Source organism: Micromys minutus (assembly GCF_963924665.1).
Source record: "Micromys minutus genome assembly, chromosome: 10".
Taxonomy (NCBI): Eukaryota; Metazoa; Chordata; class Mammalia; order Rodentia; family Muridae; genus Micromys; species Micromys minutus.
Window position 1 is genome coordinate 46,298,245 of NC_137979.1, and position 19,988 is coordinate 46,318,232.

Consider the following 19,988-nt stretch of genomic DNA (forward strand, 5'->3'; position numbering starts at 1 on the left):
GAGATCCTCTCTGTGTGTGGCATATGAAATATGAATGGGTTTGATCTCTCTTCTGCTCAGCCAGAATAGGCAATGGATTCGGCTTTCTATAAAGCCGTTCCACTCGAAGCATCCTACCCTGAGATACTCTCCCTGTATAATGAGCTTGTAGGAGACTTTGCTTGTTATCTATAAGCACTTAAAGTATGTTAAGTTACCAAGGGAATTCTGACACAAATGTAAAGTTCTTAAGACCAGGGTCCAGATTAAGAGTCACGTATTTTATTTCTCATCTACCTTTCAATGGAAAATGAGACCATCATTGCTAGCAAGCGTTGTTCATGCTCTAGATCATGTTGTCATGGTAATGAGGTGTGATGTTCCCAAGAGCCCACTCACTATAGCTCACACAGAAATCGGTTAAAGTTGTTATAGCCTTCATTGTCTACTGAGGAGAAATAGTGTTAACCTTGAATTATCCTGCTCCATCTCCTTAGAGTGGACCTTCTTCAACTTCTTTCCAGAAAGTTCTTTTTACTTCAGATCAGTCAGCAACACCCTCCCCATCCAGTGTTCTTTTTGAAATTATTGTATTCATTTATGGGAATATAAACCCCTCCTTTTGCTTATTTTACACTGGGAAGAGCCTGACTTGAGTCCATGTGGCTGTAATATGCCTGTGTTCAACTGTCTCATTCCAAATGGTAACTCTTGAATTGAGTGTTTATAAGCTATGTGTTACCACATCATCATGATGCTTGGTGTGATGCATAAACTTCATTGTCAACTTCAATGGGTTTTAGAATCTCCATGGAAACTCCCATCTGAGTGTATCAGGGAACTTGAATAAAGCAAGGAAGACTCATCCTGAATGCCGGTGATAGGTGGTGGCCCCGTGCAGAATAAAGGGAAAAAGGGCTCAGAGAAGCAATGTTCATCTCTCTGCACCTCCTGACTCCAGCCACAGTGTGACCAGCTACTTCACACCCTCAGTGCCTGTCTTTCCCATCACAAAGGGTAAAACTTCTCCCTTAACTTGCATTTGCCAGGTATGTGACCATGAATTGGCTACACACCTCGTGTTTGCTTCTTATATCCATTTAGGATGGATAGTCCTAAGGATACTCGGTTCAAGAGTTTACTTGGAATTGGCCACATAGCTCATGTTTGCTTCTCCTAGTCCTAAACATTACTTTAAAATGTAACTGTTTTATAACTATGTAATTATGTTTGGCTTTTTAAATATTTTTTTTTACAAAATGAGACATATCTGTTGTATGTAAACTTAGAGACACACTTTGCCAACTGCCAACAACTGCCCTTCCCGAAAACGCTGGGAGATACTGTTAATGTGCTACCAGCTAATCGCCTGGCCTGCCCTCTCTTCTTCTGCCCTCTTTAGCCTTGAGGAAGGAAAACACTAGAGACTCTTATTATTTTAAAACTGACCAGGTAACTCAATGGCCAGGTGGTGAATCTCCTCTCCCAGTCTTCACTGTAGCCTTTTCCATCCTCCTTGGCCTCTGCTGGTGGCAAAAGCAACGCACCATAGGTTCGCAGAGAGACCTACATGTCTGCCGCTTCCTATCCATTCCATAGCCTGGTTTAAATCCTCACCTTTTTGTGTCCCTTTCACTTCCTTCTGAGATCTGGAAACTTTGCCCCTGCCCAACAATTGGCTTCTACACTTTTTATTAACACAATCAAGAAACAATTAGGGAGCCAGATTTTAGCAGAAGCAAGGGACTCTTGCTTCTGTCTTCTTTCTCTGCATGCACATTCTCTCTTCCCTATGAATAGAACTTGCTTTTGATTGACAAGATGCTCTTTGTACATGTTTATAAGGTACAGTGCTCCTGTGCATATGAGGCAATGATTAATTCAGACTAATCAGCATCTCGACTGATTTAAAAGGTTTACTTTTTTAAAATTTAAAGTTGTCTTCACATTGTTGCCTTAATACAAGTTCATATTTTCTGTCACCACCAATAACTCTTCTTACACCATGCACTCCTGGTTACAGTTTGATTCGGTTCACCTACTGTGCCACAGCAACGGCACATTACTATCTATCCCACAGTAATGGCTTCTGATGTTTCTTGTTGCATTTCAGCTATGCAACACTCAATTTTGTGAACATAATAGAGTTTATTTGGCTAGTCTTTTACTGAGAAATATTTAGGTTATGCCAGGTTTTTGTTATAACAATGATACTTTGTATCTGAAAATAAGTTTTCATGGGGGGCATATTTTACATTGTTCTGGTTTGGAGATCACCAAGTATGAGCTCTGCCTTACAGATTATTTGATTATTTCGAATTCAACCAATTTTCCTGTGTGCTCTGTCTTTACTAATACAGTATATTGACTTTCGTTCTGATTCTTGCATCTCCTAGAGCAATGGTTCTCAGCCTTCCTGATGCTACCACCATTCTTTAATACAGTCCCTCATGGAAAGATATCATTGTCAAGATATCATTAGTAAAAAAAATATATCCCTTTGGGGGAATATTTCTCATTTTTTATCCAAAGTGGAACTCTAAAGTTAATTTCATTCCTCTGAATAAAATTACAAACAAAAATACTATGCACAAATGAACAGAAGAAAAGGTCTTATTTTTATTTTATTATTATTCATATATATGCATATATGTATATGTATGTATTTTGCCTGCTCTTATGTCTGTGAACCATGTATGTACCAAGTGCACACATAGGCCAGAAGAAGGTGCTGGATTCTTTGCAACTGGAATTATAATCAGTTGTGAGTCTCCATGTAGGTGCTGGGAAACCAAACCCAGGTCCTGTGGAAGAGAAGCCAATGCTCTTAACCACTGAGCCATCTCTCTAGCCCCTGGAAAACCGTTGTAAAGGAGGAGCACATCAGATATTTTATTGAGAAACTCCACAATGGTGTAGACTCAGGAGCAGAGTCTTGTGTGTATCGGCTCCTGCTCTCTGCCGCCTCCTTAATTCCAATGGGTTCTGTGTTTAAAGCATTTAATAAATGATCTTTGAATGAGTGTGTGAGGAGATTGGAATCAGAACAAATCAATGGCAACAGACTCAGCAGGTCCACATGTGGAAAGGACATGGGAACAGTCGCCACAAGCCCTATGGGACTTTATGATGCGGACATGCAACCTGCAGTTGGCCATGATTCACAATAGACCACATTCTGCTCATAAGATTTTCTCACAGGATCTGCTTCTTCCTTTGGATTTTGTTTTTGTCCTGTCAGTGTATCTGGATTTGGAAACTTTCTATCCAAAGACCAGGAGAGGTGAGTCATAGATGAAGTCCTACTTTATTTCAAGGGCATTTTAATCTGATATTGAAATATGCCTGCTGGATTATTTTTAAATCAGTATGTGAGGTTAGTGTACACACTACTGACTTCCATCTTGGCATTTTTATACACACGTGTCCACGTGCTTTGTTTGCATACTGAGGCCCTGCTCTAGATGGAAGCAGAAGTGATGCTCACAGGTAGACTGCCTATGAAACAACAAGACACTGAGGGAGAACCTGAAAAGTAAGAAAATGTCCTTGTGTGTTCTGTAGGTGAAATACACTTGCTGTGTGTGTATATGTGTGTGTGTTGTGTTCTTCTGATAACTGTCCACCTTTGTTTTTGAAACAGAGTCTCTCCTTGGGACCTGGGGTTCACCAGTTTACCCAACCTGGCTATCCCAAGGGACTCTCTTGCTCTGCCTCCCAAAACTTGATTTATGAGCATGTACCAACCCACCTGGTTTTTACATGGATTCTGATGATGGAGCTCACATTAGCATGCTTGTGCAGCAAGTGCTTTACTGACAGAACTATCTTATAAACCCCAAACACACTTGTTTTTAACACTAGTAGACACTATCTTAAAAGAGCAACAGTCACACTGAATTTTTATTGCAGAGAAATGTGAGGTTTCCTTTGGTACAGAAATAGATCACCGCAACTGCAAAGTCCTGTGGGTAGGGTATGAAGAGAACTATTTTTCCAGTTGTCTGCTGGCTGAGTAAAATCTGTCTTCAGGTAAAATCCAGGTTCCAGACACCATCCATGGTCTGGATCCTCATCATAAAGCTAAATTAGGCAGCATCAAAACACTTGTGTTTCAAGTTGAAACACATACTCAAAAGATCTGAATTGATAGAGAGAAAGGTAGATCCATGCAGGGATTTTAGCAGCAGGAAGTGGCACAGCAGGGGGTGGCACAACACATGGGGCGAGGGCAGGTGGAGATGACACAGGTGGGGTGGTAGCAGGTGGTTTGGCAGCAGACCTGACCACAGACTGGTCTCAGACAGCAGCAAGGGCGGCAGCAGGGGCGGCAGCAGCTGGAGCCACAGCAACTGGAACCACCACAGATTTGGCAGCAGTTGGAGATGCAGCAGCTGGGCCTGCAGCAGCTGGGGTGGCAGCAGGTGGGCTGGCAGCACAATGACTGGCAGCAACTGGGCCTGCAGCAGCTGGACACACAGCAGCTAGGACGATAGCAAATGGGCTGGCAGCATCCTTGCCCACAGCCCTCTTCAGAGCAGACAGAGCCACAACAGGAGCTGACCATGGTGTCAGAGGTGGAAGTTCTGTTAGTGCTGTAGTTGGAGTGAGTGTTGTGAATCTGAAAGTCCTAGTGCTGCATGTCCTCTTTTATATTCTGCTAAGGGTGCTGTGGCCCTAGCCCAGAGGATTTCCTAGTTGCTTTTCTTTTCCCTGAAGAACTTGTCATCATTAAGTCAGAGCATTGGTTTTTTTCTTAAGTACAAAGGAAGATAAAGAGAATAAGATTTCCTTTCCCGGGTGCATTGAGCACATTTAATGCACTAAGATTATTTTATCTGGTCTTTGTCACAGAATTGCCTGTCCTACTTCCTTATTTGTCCAGCCTATTTTTTGGGTGGGTTCATCACATGGACCGGGTCACTGGTGTATGCCTGTGCTTTGTGTGTCACTTATGATGCTATCTATTTAAGTCAATTTGTCTCAAGATGCTCACATCTCCTTTGATGTCCAAAGAGAAGCATAATTGTAGTTGGGAAATGGGGGGAGGGAGGAGCTTATCTTTGTGAGCTAGTTCCCTGTGGGCTATGAGGAAGTGAATCTTGTCTGTGAGTCATAGATACTCATTAGATGGTGGGCTGTCCAAAGTACTCTAAGGTATGCAGCAGAAACAATACTTTTTTTACTCTGTTTCAAATTGTCACTAATGACAGGATATTGTAAAGGTGAGTTTGGGCTACACAGCTTTGTCTCTTGGTGGATCACACGCACCTGCCTAGGAGCTATCTGGATTCAATAATGAAACACACACACACACACACACACACACACACACACACACACACACACACACACATATGTAAAATTTGTGGCCCCTTGGATGTGGTACAGAACATACTCAGACACTAAATTCTAATCACAAGCAATATTTAATAATCTGGAGGGGCATGAAGCAAACATGCTACTTCTGGATCAAACAGAGACAGAGAGCAAGCAAGAGCAGTTAACAAGTGTTTTTTGTTTTTTGTTTTTTTTTTTTTTTTTTTGCAGGAGTAAGTTTTTAGGGAGAAAAGTAGGAGTCTGTGCTAGCCTGTATTTGTTAATCCTGACTAAACATATTAGCCAGTATAACCAAATAATGAATTTTGATTGTCAGACCTTGGTGTTGAGTCTCAGGAATGAGTCAGTGACCAAATAAGGGAAAGAATAGTAGGATCTAGCTTAGGAATATAACAGTTTTTTGCAACAGAAAGAGATGGGCAAAGGACAAAACCTGTTGGTGCCATGTTTGCCAGGCTTTGGCCCATTAGAGAGCCTTTACTTCCTACTTTTTTGATTTATTATTGGGTCAGTAGGTGTTGGTTAATTGGGCATCATTCTCTCTGGCTGATATTGGGCATTGTTGTTAGGGACCTAAGGAAGCTGGAAGGTTGGTCAGCATCAGAAATTGCAGGCTGTGTTAGTTGATGTCCAGGTTCTGTGGGACCATCAGGGGCCAGGGAAGGGCTAGCAGCATTGGAGAAAGGATAGAAGGGATTTTGTATTGGAGTGAAAGACTTGATATAAGGAAGGAATGATGTCCTATGCTGAAAAGGGTTAGGTGTATTCTATCCGGGTTACATAGTAGAATAGCTAGAGGAATGTTGAATGATAAAAGGCTGTTATCTGGTGCCATTGTTGTCTTTACTGACGATGGAAGGGTCAGTCTACTTGAACCAAGCCAACATGAGAGGATGAATGAGAGGTCTTGAGGAGGTTATGGACATATAGAAAGTTAGTAATTGAGTTGTCTTTTGTATTTAAAAATCCTTACTCCTCCCATATGGCTGAGTGTGTTACCAAGATGTGGAAAGCATATTTGGAGTTTACATACACTGTTAATGATTTGGAACTGTAGTAAGGGCTATTAATTGTGTATGTTGATTAATAGCTTGTGGGGTTAAGGAGGTGAGATCTGGTAACCTTTGGAGCTGAGGAAAATGAGAAATGAGGCAGTGTTAGACTGGCTATCTGAGAGGGAAGGACTGCACAGGAGGAGGTCATCCACAGATGGGAAAAACAGGAAGTCAGGCCAGATCCATAGTGAGAGCCTGGCTGAATAGGTGGGGGTATCTTTGATTCCCTAAAGAAGAACAGTGCAGGTCAGTTGTTGGGATTGTTCAGTATTGAGGCTGTCTAGGTGAAGGCAAAAAGATGTCGAGAATGCATATCTAGGGAGAGTGAGATAAACGTATCTTTAATGTCTAGGATTAAAAAATGAGTAATGCTACTGGGGCTATCAGATAGGATGATGTGAGGGTTAGGGACCACAGGGTGGAGTGGGACAATGACATTGTTGGTGGAGTAAAGGTCTTTGACTAGGCAGAAGGTTTTATTAGGATTTTAATTTTGACGATCAATATGGGAGTATTGAAGGGTAAAGAGATGAGCTATAGAGAACACTTGGAGAAAAGGGACTGAATGATGGTTTGAGGGCTCTGAAGCTGGTCTCGGGTTGAGGGTATGGGCTGTGAAGATATAGTCAGAAGGGTCTTTGAGTGTGATAGACAGGGTTTTATGATGTTCAGAAAGGGAAAGAGGTGTTTTGGGGATTGTGGAGAGTCAGATGTACAAATGGGGGCCGAGAAAAGGAAAAGGAAGGATGTGGGGGTGTGTCTGGAGCTGTTGTTGAGGTAAAAGGCAAAATTAATGTTAATTATGGAAAGGATATTTTTTTTTAGTGAGAGACTGGGTCATGAGGAAAAAGGCATGGGAGAAGAAAACACCATTGAAGGAGCAAGTTAAGGGTGAAGTGTGGAGGGGCCTGAGGGACCCCTCTGTATTCAATGCATAAACGTTTTTCATTTTATGTTTCCTGGAAGCATTTCAGAATGATGATGAGTTTGTCCTCCAGAGAAAATAATTTTTTTATAAATGGATGGGAATGATATCCAGAAGCTGAATGGAAGTATGTGAGAAAGATATATGTGAGAAAGATATATGTTTAGGAAGCTTTGGTCTATAACTCTGCTTTTTCACACTTGAAAATCAATCTTCACATTTTTTCATGCTTATAGAAATATCCATACATAGGCATTTAACATGTGTTCCCTCCGTGTGTGTGTGTGTGTGTGTGTGTGTGTGTGTGTTTTGTGCTTCACTCATTTTGAAATTTATGCTGATATTTTTGATATTCAAAGTGGCATGAAAGTATTCTAGTGGACTATTCTGAAAAGCTGGTTGTTGGTTATTTTTAAATTATTAAGTTTTTTAAAACTTTACATCTTTATTTCAGTTTCCCTGACCTTCTCTCCTTCCAGTCCCTCAGTCCCTCATCTCCCCTGCCCCTTCACCTCCTCCTCAGAAAAAGGGATACCTCCCATGTTTATTAACCAGCTTTGGCATATCAAATTGCGGTACGACTTGGTGCATCTTGTATCTACTTTTATTGAAGCTAGACAAAGCAGTCCTGTTAGGGTGATGAGATACAAACACAGACAGTCCCTGCTCCCTCTTTAGGAGTACCACAAAAAGACTCAGATTGCATAACTGTTACATTTGTGCAGAGGGCCTACGTCTATCCCATGAATACTCTCTATTTGACAGTTTAGTGTCTATGAGCTCAGGTTAGTTAATTCTGTAGGTATTCTTGTGCTTTGATCCCTCTGGTGCATCAATCCATCCTCCTCCTCTTCCATAGGATTCCCCAAGCACCACTTAATATTTGGCTGTGGGTCTCCACATCAGTTTTCACCAGTTGCTAGGTGAAGCTTCTTTGATGACAGTTATGTGAGGCTCCTGTCTTCAAATATAGAAGAATATTACTAATAGTGTCAAGAGCAGGCTCCCTCTAATGGCATGGGTCTCAGGCTGGCCAGACATTGGATGGTCTTTCCCTTAAATTTTGCTCCATCTTTTACCCCTGTACATCTTGTAGGCAAGACAAATTGTGAATCTAAGGTTTCATGGCTGTGTTGAAGTCCTCCATTTGGAGTCTTTCTTGGTTATAGGAGATGGCCAGTTTAGGCTCCATACTCTATATTGTTAGGAGTTTTAGTCACCCTCATAAATTCAGAAATTAAAGAGATATCAGAACGCAGAGGATCTCTCATGCTCATGGATGAATAGGATAATAAAAATGGCTATCCTGCCCAAATCAATCTACAGATTCAACACAATTTCCATTAAAATTCTAACACAATTCTTCTAGACCTTGAAAGAAGAAAACTCAACTTTTATGGAAAAACAAAAATTCCAGAATAGCTAAAGCAATCTTGTATAATAAAAGAACTTCCTGAGGTATCACCCCTGACTTAAAGCTGTACTACAAAGCAATAATAATAAAAAGTGCATGATACTGGCATATAAACAGACAGGTTGATCAATAGAATTGAATCAATAACCAGAAGTAAATCCACACACCTATATATACTTGATTTTTGACAATGGCAAAACCATGCAATGGGTGGATGGTATAAAAAAGCATCTTCAACCAATTTTTCTAGTCTTACTGGATGTCTACATGTAGAAGAATGCAAATAGAAGCATTTCTATCACTTTGTACAAAACTCAAGTTCAAGTGGATCAAAGACTTTAACGTAAAACCAGATGCACTGAACCTGACAGGAGAATAAGTGAGGGACAGCCTTGAACACACTGGCAAGGAGACAACTCCCTGAACAGAACACCGACAGCTCGGGCACTGAGATCAACACACTGGCAAGGAGACAACTCCCTGAACAGAACACCGACAGCTCGGGCACTGAGATCAGCAGATAATAAATGGGTCCTTATAAAACTGAAAAGCTTCTGTAAGACAAAGGACACAACAACAGCTGACAGAACGGAGGATCACCAACTCCACATCTGACACAGAGCCCACATCCAAAGCATATAAAGAACTTAAGAAACTAAACATCAACAAACCAAATAATCCAAATAAGAAATGGAGCACAGTTCTGAAAAGAGAATTCTCAACAAAAGAATCTTTAATGTTTGAGAAACACTTAGAGAAATGTTCACCATCCTTAGTTATTGAGAAATGCAAATCAAAACAGCAGTGGTTGTAGTTTTATTAATAGGTACACATTTTCTTTGTTGGTTATTTTTGTTGATTTTTTTTTATTACTTGACAGTTTCATTTCTGTGTGGTTTAGTTTTGTTTATTCCCTGTCACCTAGTCTCAATCCCTTCCCAGACCCAGTTTCCTCCTGACCAGTCAGCTCCCTCCCCTTTTCATGACTTTGTCTGCTGCTGTGACACACAGATTGTAAGCAGGGCTGCCTGCATGAGTTGGCTCAGAGGTGACTTTTTGGAACGTGGCCAGTTTATCATTGCCTGTGCCTCTGAAGAAAGCAGTCATCTCAAAGGACTGTTCTGAAAAGCATCTTTTTGTCGCTGATGTGAGCACTTAGTACAGACTCAAAAAAATATCAAAGTGGAAGATATGAGGCCGCAGAACATTCAGGGCATTTTATCACACATGGATGTGTGGAGGCACACACACACACACACACACACACACACACACACACATACACACACGCACACACTGCTTAGGAAGCATCATGAAAAAGTGATTGGAAAGACTAAAGTCAGTGTTCTCTGAATATGACAGGTTGGTTTGCTCATGAAATCACCGTGACTAGTTACTTCTGTTTTGCAAATTATTAACCCACTGTACTGGCTATTTTCTGAAGTTGTGACAGCAGGATCAGGAAAGTTTGGTGTAGTTGTGCTTTTATCTAGTTTTCATTACTCAAAGACATAGTTATAAAGCAACAGACAACAAAATAGTATGTTTCTATTCCAATTAAATAAATTTTATTAGAAACAACAGCAGCAAGATAAAGAAATGTCACAATTAAAGGAAAATAAGACAGCACCATATGACTTTCAGCGCTAAAGGGTTGTCCTGGCTTTACGGTGTTGGATGTATTTCCACATTTGATCTGAGAAAACCTGCACTTTTAATTATTTTTAAAATGCAATATTTGTATTCATTATTTGAGAATTTTGTACTTGCATACAGTAAAATTTGATCACATTAACATTTTCACTCTTCCCTGTAGCCTTTTCAGGATCCACTCCTATCTCCCTTTATACTTTTCTTAACCTCTAATTCCATGCTTTAGGCTGAAATGACATAGAAGTCACCAGAGGCAGCTTTCTGGGGTTTGGATACACAATTGACAGGCAAGGGCTCTCTCAAGATGGTTATGAGGTACACAGGTCTATTTTCATAATATAGAAGACAGAAAGGAGTGGGTGTGTTCAAGAAAGTTCTCAGCAGCAGGGGGTGTCACAGCAGGGGATGGCACAGCACATGGGGCGGGGGCAGGTGGAGATGACACAGGTGGGGCGGTAGCAAGTGGTTTGGCAGCAGACCTGACCACAGACTGGTCTCAGACAGCAGCAAGGGCGGCAGCAGGGGCGGCAGCAGGGGCGGCAGCAACTGGAGCCACAGCAACTAGAACTACCACAGGAGGGTTGACAGCAGCTGGAGATGCAGCAGCTGGGCCTGCAGCAGCTGGACACACAGCAGCTGGGCCTGCAGCAGCTGGGGCGGCAACAGGTGGGCTGGCAGCACACAGACTGGCAGCAGCTAGGTCTGCAGCAGCTAGGTCTGCAGCAGCTGGACACACAGCAGCTGGGCTGGCAGCAGCTGGGCCTGCAGCAGCTGGACACACAGCAGCTTGGACGACAGCAGGTGGTTCTACAGCAGGTGGTCTGACAGCAGCTGGGCTGGCAGCAACTCTGGCCACAGCCCTCCTCAGAGCAGACAGAGCCACAACAGGAGCTGACCATGGTGTCAAAGATGAAGGTTCTAGGTGAGTTTACAAGTGAGTGAGTTTTATGTTTTGGAGTCTCCTTGCTGCAAGTCCCCTTTTATACCCAGCTAAGTTGTTTCTGCAATTATAAAAATACTATTATCTTGTTTTTGTTTATATGATAAAAACACAACTTAATAGTTTGTAGTTTTCTTGTAAAGACTACATATGTAGGAAATAATGACTTCACTTTTCTCATGTTTCCTGTTATTGCCTATGAGTCACCTCTTGCACTTTTCCCCACAATTACAGTATTCCATGACCCCAGTCTCTGATTATCATGTGACATGGGAGAGTCATTGTCTGTTCCTCAGTTCTCACCTGGACATGTATTCAGAGGAGCTTCTGATAGATATGTAATCTGCAGTGGATAAATGCTTGCTATAGTCAGGTGCACTGCTGGAATAAAACAGGAAGTGAACTTACCCTTTTTAAAGTGAGAATTTAGGATGCTTATGAACCATGCATGCATTGTAGGAGCACAGTGACCTCATGAAATTCCAAAGGCCTTCCAAGATGAGTCTGTCTCTGTATCCTGGTACACCAAGGCATGATTAACCATGACTCATGGATCAGTATTTTAATGTCCCACAGATCTCTGGGACTGAGACCTTGTTTTAGAGTTGCTTTCCAGGCTAAGCTAGAGTAATATACATAATAGCTTTAAATGCCTTCTTCTGGAACATTAAGACATCCCATTATCATGATATATTGACATTATACTGAAATAGTTGTATATGTTCTAGAAGATTTTGTAATCTGGTTTGTGTTTAATTTTTAGTGACATTAAGATAACTATAAGACCTATTTTCAGTTGTACATGTGCTTACACCGAAATTACATTCATAAAGTTTACATCAGGCACCAGGATTCTAATCCTTTCAACTGTGGTGTGGTGATTTGAATGGGAATGGCCTACATAGACTCATGTGTGTGAATGCTTAGTCCCATAGGGAGTGGCAATATTCGGAGGTGTGGCCTTGTTAGATGAAATATGCCATTGAGGTGGGCTTTGAGGTCTCCTATACCCAGTGTGGTGCACAGTCTCTTTCTGTTGCCTGTGGATCATGATGGAGAACTCTCAGCTCCTTCTCTAGCACCACATCTCTCTGCATGCTGCCATGCTTCCCACTGTGACAATAATAGACTGTTACTTCAAGCAATAAAACCCTAAGACACTTGGTAAGAGAAACTTTTCAATATGGGCAACAGTTAACCCAGGGTCTTATAGCCCCAAATAGGACATCTCTATATATCACATCGAAGACTCAAGGAACCTGGAAGAGAAGGTGGAGGAAACATAAGAGCTGGAAGCAGCACTACAAAGCACTGACTTCTGCCCATGGCATAGCCCTTGTGCTCATGAACTCACAGTGGCTGTGATTGCTATCACAAGATTCATATAATCCAGCATTAGAAGAGAGCTTCAAGAGACCTAAGCCCTCTCTATGACGCCATTAACAGCTGAAAGCTACTGGAGGAGGAGGCATCATTTCCCATTAGTGGCATAACCATTGATAACCTCCACACTCACGATGATGCAAACAATCCTAATAAAGCACAGTGGGTTAAAAAAAAAACACATAAGGAAATAGGAGAGGCCAAGGAAGAAAGAAGAAATAGGTCAGTGTATACCAAAATATATTATATGCATGTATGAAATAGCAGAAAATAAAAGATAATGGTTTATGGGTCTGACCTAAGTCTAACACAACATGCTATTGTTGTGTTGCTGAGTGTTCTTGTAGGACTCCCAACAGTGGGAATCGGGGTGTCTGTGACTCTTTTATCTGCTCCTGGGTCCCTTTTCCTACTGGATTGCCTTGTGCAGCCTTGACATGAGGGTTTCTACCTAGTCTTATTGTAACTTGTTATGTCAGGTTTGGTTACTGTCTCTGAGTGGCCTTCTCTTTTCTGAGGGGAAATGAAGGAGAGGATCTGAGGGAAGGAGAGGTAAAGATGATGATGGGGAACTGGGAGGAGAGGAGGAAGCAGAAACTGTGGTCTGGATGTAATATATGAGAGAAGAAGAAAAAACAAAATGTCTGGTGCTCAAAGCAAAACTTCACATAATGATGGGGTTTCTTTTAGTGCTATAAGAAATCATGTTTACACACTACTTAAGGGAGCCAATGGATTGAGCAATTGACTACAAAAGATGGCTTTTTTCCCACATCAATTAAAATAATCAAGAGAATCTTCATAGACAAGCCCAAAGGCTAACCTGATCCACGTGGTCCCTCATAGAGACTGCCTTCTGACATGATTCTAGATTGTATAAAGTTGACGATTTAAACCAATCATTACAGACACCATTAAAACATAGTAACTTCTTTTATGTAATCTGGTATATCTTCAGATTTGATTTTAAATTCACTAATGATTTTCTATGTACCAGTGCCACAGCAATTAATGTATGGAATTAATTTGCTTGTAATAGTTCCTATATTCAGTCTACCGTTATGGCAATATGCTAGTGAATATATGTATATATATGTATATATATATTTATGTGTGTGTATTCAATATATATAAATATATTATATAATTGTATATATGTATAATTCAATATATAAATATATATATTTAATGGGACAAAAATAAGGTCTTTACCCTGAGAATGTGACTGGCCCTTGGCCAGACTCTATTGGCATAGGCTTACAATTTCTTGTAAAGTATTATATATTTGTTCCAGTGAGGTAACTGTAGGAACCACCTTGTTTGCTCAGGGAGAATTGTCTGTTAATCTTTAGGAACCGTCTTCCTTAAATTCTGGCCACTTCAGTGGAAAAGGATTTGGGGAGGATTAAAAATTCCCTTTTATCAACTGATTAGAGCATCTTTTGTTGCTACCCTGTAGTTCTTTATAACTATTTATTATCTAGATGGACCTGAACAACCTTAGGTGCATATATCTAGAACTAGAAGTTAGACAAAATGAGATCCAGGAGCTAGTTAACATTTTATTAATTTATAAAACATAGCCACTATACTTTTAGGTAAAGCTGATGTGGCCAATAGCAACAATAAATGGATTCAGCAGGTGGTATTTATATAGTTAAACACTTATATACATGGTACAATAATAATCAAAGAAAAAGAGGCCATCAGTTTGAGAATGAGTGGAAGGGCAGGAAAGGGTTTAGAGGCAGTGATTGAAGGGGAGAAAGAAACGGGATGGGAAAACGATGCAATTACATTTTAACTAAAGGTTAAAAATTTTAAAATATAATAATATTGAAATAATATTGAAAAATAAAATTGTTTTCAAATATAGTATCATCATTTTTCCAAGCAAATACATGCTTAGGCCAATCACAGCAATACCACAGTTCCTGGTACCAACTTCTGTCTTAGGATTTCTATTGCTGTAAGGAGGCCTCATGACCTGGGAACTTTTATAAAGGACACCATTTAACTGGCTTACATGTTCAGAGGTTCAGTCCATTATCATCAAGGGGAGCATAGTAACTTCCAGACAGGAATGGCACAAGAGGAACTGATAATTCTGCACTGAGAAGGGCTTCAAAGCCCATTCCCACAATGACAAGCTTCTTCCAACAAGCCCATACCTGCTAAAAGTACCACTCCCAATGGGTCAAGTATATTCAGACCACCACAGTAGTATTTCAGTATAGGTTGATGTCAAGGCAATACATGATTGGACAGTAGTGAGTGGGCAGGAACAAAGTTTTGTAAAAGCAGAAGAGGAGGAGAAAGCGGGAGATTCACGATGGAGGTAGCAGAGGAGGATGGTTCAGATCACAGTGAATTAGATCAGTTTTATCTTATTTAGGTAGGCAGTTTATATCTTTATTGCTTAGATTTATTGTGGATTGAGAATTTAACATATAAATGTGTTTGATAAGTCATTGATTGTTGAGTCATAATTTTACCAGACTGTGGAGGACAGTATGTGAAAGCAATTGCAGATAGGCAGTTGGTTGCGCATGCATGGGGCTGAGGAATGAGATGTGTGGGTGCCAGTCTTGGTAACTAACTGATTAAGGGGTTGTGCTCGGCTCCACACTGGAGCGGCTCTGCACTAGAGCTGTTCCCATGGAGTGAGACTGTGGGGCCGATAACAACAGAAACTCTTTTTAATAATTGCAGCAACATTTCATGACAAAGCAAAACCAACCAAACAAAAAGCCAAACATACAGAGAGCCTATACACGCTAGCCCCTGTGATAAGCATAGTGCATGGATGAGATCTTTAAATCTTTGAATGGTATAGTGCCTCATCCGTATTTTATGGACAGTCTGAGACCTGAAGATATCAATAGCCTCCTCTACGGCAAATATCTTCGGCTGTCCTGGCTCCATTCCAGGTGAGAGGAACAAAGAACCCCAGCTCCTACAAAGGTTCTTCTATGTTGGTGGTGAGAAAAGTTGTCTAGGTATGAAGTGAAAAACAAATGAACACTTGTACACACCCAAACAATAAAGTACAAACACATCACAAGACTTTAGTAAGATGAGACATAGCTCTTAACTGAGACCTCATGGAAACAATGCTTTATGAAATCATCATAATTAGCTGGCACTCAGAATGCAGACATGACCTACCCAAAAATAGATATGCTCAACTTAAGATAAAGTATCTTAACATTCGTATTTACTCATAGGAACCAAATTCAGCTCTAAACATTTGCATCAAAGAGGACTTAGCACCTAAGAGTCCCATTTTTCCAGGCATTGGGTAGGTATAATGCATTTTATGTGACTAGTGGTAACATCCATGACGTGACAAGGACATTTCTTGGTAGGGGCAGATGGTGTAGGTTGGGGGGTGGTATAACAGAATGCTCAGCCACGTGCTGGGCATAGCAGCAGGGCAGCAGCAGCTGAGCTAGAGCACCTGGAACCACCACAGGTGGGCTGACAGCAGCTGGAGATGCAGTTCCTCTCCTGGCTGCAGCTTCTCTGCTGCAGCTCTGCACAGAGCAGACAGAGCCCCAGCAGTTGACCACCGTGTCAGAGGCTGGAACGTGGCAGGGTTTCCAAAAGAATGAGGTTCTGGGGTTTAGAAGTCTCCTGCAGCACAGGCAGCCTCTTACACACCGTGTGAATATGCTTTCCTTATTTTTATTTGCTGCTTAGATGAGTAATGACCAGTCTGAGTAATGCTGTTTTACCCTCTTAATGGCTTAATTTATTAGAGACAAAACTTTCTTCTCAAATTGCAATAAATTCAGTTGGTCTGGCCCCCTTCTGACTCACATTTGATTCTTATGTGATCTGTTTTCATCTCCCTCTCAGAGGGTTGTTATGTGAGTCTCTGTATTTGAGATTACAGCCCTTTTCTTTCTGTCTGCACCCTTTACCGTAATGATAGCTGTGCGGACATATTCCTTATTACAGAATTTTTTCACTAACCAATGGAAACGATGCTCATCGTTGTGGCATTTTTGTAGGGCAAGAGGAAAAGGTCTTTTCAGGTCACCTTTCTGGATAATCAGCATACAGGTATATGCCAATTAGTAATTACTATACTGATGTATGCATGTGCAATGTTAATGACACCTGTGACACTAAAATGGACTTTGCCAGATGTTGCCAATTTTGTATCACCTTAAACTCTGGTAAGCAATTTATCTGTATAGTGTTATGGAACTGTCCTATTGCTCTCTCAATCAAATATTGTTATTTGTTATTTGATGTTCTGTCTTCTATTTTTAAAAAAACATTTTTATGCAATATAATTTAAGCACATTTTCCTCCCGCCCCAAATCTTCCCTGATATTTCCCATCTCCCTAAACATCCGACTTCATTTTCTCTTTCTCTACCTCTGCTCTGACAAGTGCAAAGAACTTCAAAAAGATGCCTTGTCCACATGATGGAGGAAGGTCCAATGCAACCGGCTTTCTGTTCACTCAGTAATTGTCCTCAGTGGATGGAAATGCTGTCTGTAGGAGGTGTGTGCTATATACACACCTCTCCCCACACACTGTGGCGGCCTAAGGTGGTGACTCTGAGCAACAGAGCCAAAAAGTCCAGCTACCTCGTCTCTAGGAAAAGCAATCACACTCCAGTGCCTTCTGGAGATTGAAAAGGTGAGTTTTATTAAAGTGATTTGAGCCGAGCAGTTTCTGGGATTCTGTCTTGCTTCCATAACTCTTTTGCAGATTATGTTAGAGAGGATGTGCTTATTAGACTTTTCTTTTGGCAAAAATTCTGTGTCTGTTTGTGCTTTTAGCAAATCCCGCTTAACTAACATACCATAAGATGGCGCCCCTCTAAACCTCTTGAGAATCTTACTACCATGGGCATTGCTCTCTAGGGCTCAGGTCCAGTAAAGGGACAAAATGTACAACTGAATATTAGTAGATAAAGATGATGCTGCAAAACTTGAAAGAGGAAAGAGAAAAAAATGATAGGAGATTTACATTTAAGTGGGAAGCAATGCAAAGGCAACACCATTCAGGGTGACCAACCACATTGTGTGAAACATGTGTAGAAAGTAGAAACACTGAGACTAGGAAGAAGGGGCCTAGGAAGAGGCAGTTCACTGGAGAAATGGTCCAGGATGGGAAGAAAGCCAGTGTAGAGCTCATGAGACCAGGACACTCTGGCAGGGGCTGGCTTCCATTCCCACCCGAGAACAGGGGACTGAGACATGTTCAGTGGCTGGATGCAGACAGGAGCAAATACTCACTTCCTTCCTCTGCTCGCTCTGGGTCCCGGGCTTCACTCTCCTGCCCAGAGCTTCTTTCTCTGCCAGAGAAAGCCTCAATAGAGAGAACCCTGTGACTGCCAAGGAAACACCTTCCTGTATTACAGCAGGAACACAGAGGAAACAACACAGCTAAATTAATCTCTGAAATTTTCAGTATTTTGAGAGGAGCTAAAATTTTTGAGAGCTGAGTGCAACTAAAGAAGAAATAAGGAGATATGCTGCATTTACTTTCAGATGTTAAAACTCAGGTTTATTTGATATATAGAAATATTTATATAAATATGACATAAACATCAATGTGGGAGTAACATGATTGAAACGAAAACAAAAACCACCCACAGATTTGCTTTTATTTGAGAGAGGTACCTGGTTGGGGAAGAAACTGAATGCATTTGGAGGCCTAAATCAAGTTCAAACAGAGGCTTTGGTTGGCCTCTTGGGATTGGCTCATTCATGGTCTACATTAGAAAAGGTGGGGTGAAGAAGAGCAGGAGACTGGATGATGGTGCTCAGCAGCAAGAAACACTGGAGCATGCTGGGCGGCAGCAGGTGGTCCTGCAGCAGGTGGTCTGGCAACAGATTGGGCGGCAGCAGCTGGAGATGCAGCACTGGGGTCTGCAACAGCTGGACACACAACAGCTGGGGCGGCAGCAGCTGGAAATGCAACAGCTGGGGCGGCAGCAAGAAGGCCTGCAGCAGCTAGAAATGCAACAGCTGGGTCTACAGCAGGAAGGCCTGCAGCAGCTGGAAATGCAGCAGTTGGGTCTACAGCAGGGAGGCCTGCAGCAGCTGGAAATGCAGCAGCTGGGTCTACAGCAGGGAGGCCTGCAGCAGCTGGACACACAGCAGCTGGGGCGGCAGCAGCTGGAAATGCAACAGCTGGGGCGGCAGCAGCTGGGTCTACAGCAAGAAGGCCTGCAGCAGCTGGAAATGCAGCAGCTAGGACGGCAGCAGGTGGGCTGGCAGCACACAGACTGGCAGCAGCTAGGTCTGCAGCAGCTGGACACACAGCAGCTGGGACGACAGCAGGTGGTCCTACAGCAGGTGGTCTGGCAGCAGGTGGGCTGGCAGCAGCCTTGGCCACAGCCCTCCTCAGAGCAGACAGAGCCACAACAAGAGCTGACCATGGTGTCAGAGGTAGAGGTTCTGGATGGGTTTACAAGAAGGTGAGTTCAAAGATTTGAAAGTGGGAGTCTCATTGCTCACATCCCCTTTTATACCCTGCTGAGGGACTGCAGTCCTCACATGCAGCATTCTTTCTTTGTTATTGTTTATGTTAATTAATAGGTGATTTTCACATTAAGCAAGCTTCTTTTCCTGATTACACTTTCAGAGTGAATGGAAAATGTGATTTTTCTTGTGTGTTGGGGCTCATTGTCAATTCTTAATGACCCATCTCCTAAGTACCTTTTTTGTTTGTTTTAATTTCTTCCAAGAGACCTGTCACTTGACATTCTGTGCCCCAGTGCCACATGTCTCTGTGTCATTTTTGTGGCTCTTCTTCCCTTCCTAGTAAGTAGTCACATTCTTGTTTGCTTATGTAATTGCCTTTGGTGACCCTAGAAGACAGAGATGCTTTAAACTGATGGCTCATGCATAATAGGTCAGGTGAGCACCAACGTCCGATTGTGAAAGACTGGCTCAGGAACAGGAATGCATTAGGACAGGTCTTGTCCTTATTGGCTCTTGTTAGTGGGGATGTTGTTACAGGCCTTAGCTCTCTAGGGATGATAGCTGTGATAAGACTTCAGGGAATCAGAGTCCAGATGACACCATTTACCTGGAAGAATGGATGTGGGGATAATGACTTAGAAAGAACAAGTTAGGAATGGCAACTGAGATAGTGGAATCTAACTCAGAGGCACCCATGGGTATCAACTGAAACATTTTATGTTCCCCACAACAGAATGAAGATGGGCAAAACTGGTATGGCCAGGACTTCAGAATCCAGGTTTCTGTATCTATAGCAAGGTGTATATATGTACATAGGTATAGATAAATTATATTAATAGTATTAGGT

The 19,988-nt window shown here is 41.8% G+C and overlaps 1 protein-coding gene across 1 annotated transcript in view; it reads right to left on the reverse strand.

The window, feature by feature from the left end:
• Positions 1-19,095, reverse strand: part of LOC308425996 (uncharacterized protein) — a gene marked incomplete at both ends in the record, with an annotated part of 28,335 nt that extends 9,240 nt beyond the window's left edge. Inside the window, 2 exons of the mRNA XM_080923696.1 lie at positions 10,744-10,912; positions 18,578-19,095. Coding sequence (XP_080779822.1) covers positions 10,744-10,912; positions 18,578-19,095 — 687 coding nt within the window. Of the gene's footprint in view, positions 10,913-18,577 lie in introns of the transcript that reaches the window.
• Positions 19,096-19,988: the final 893 nt, after the last annotated feature.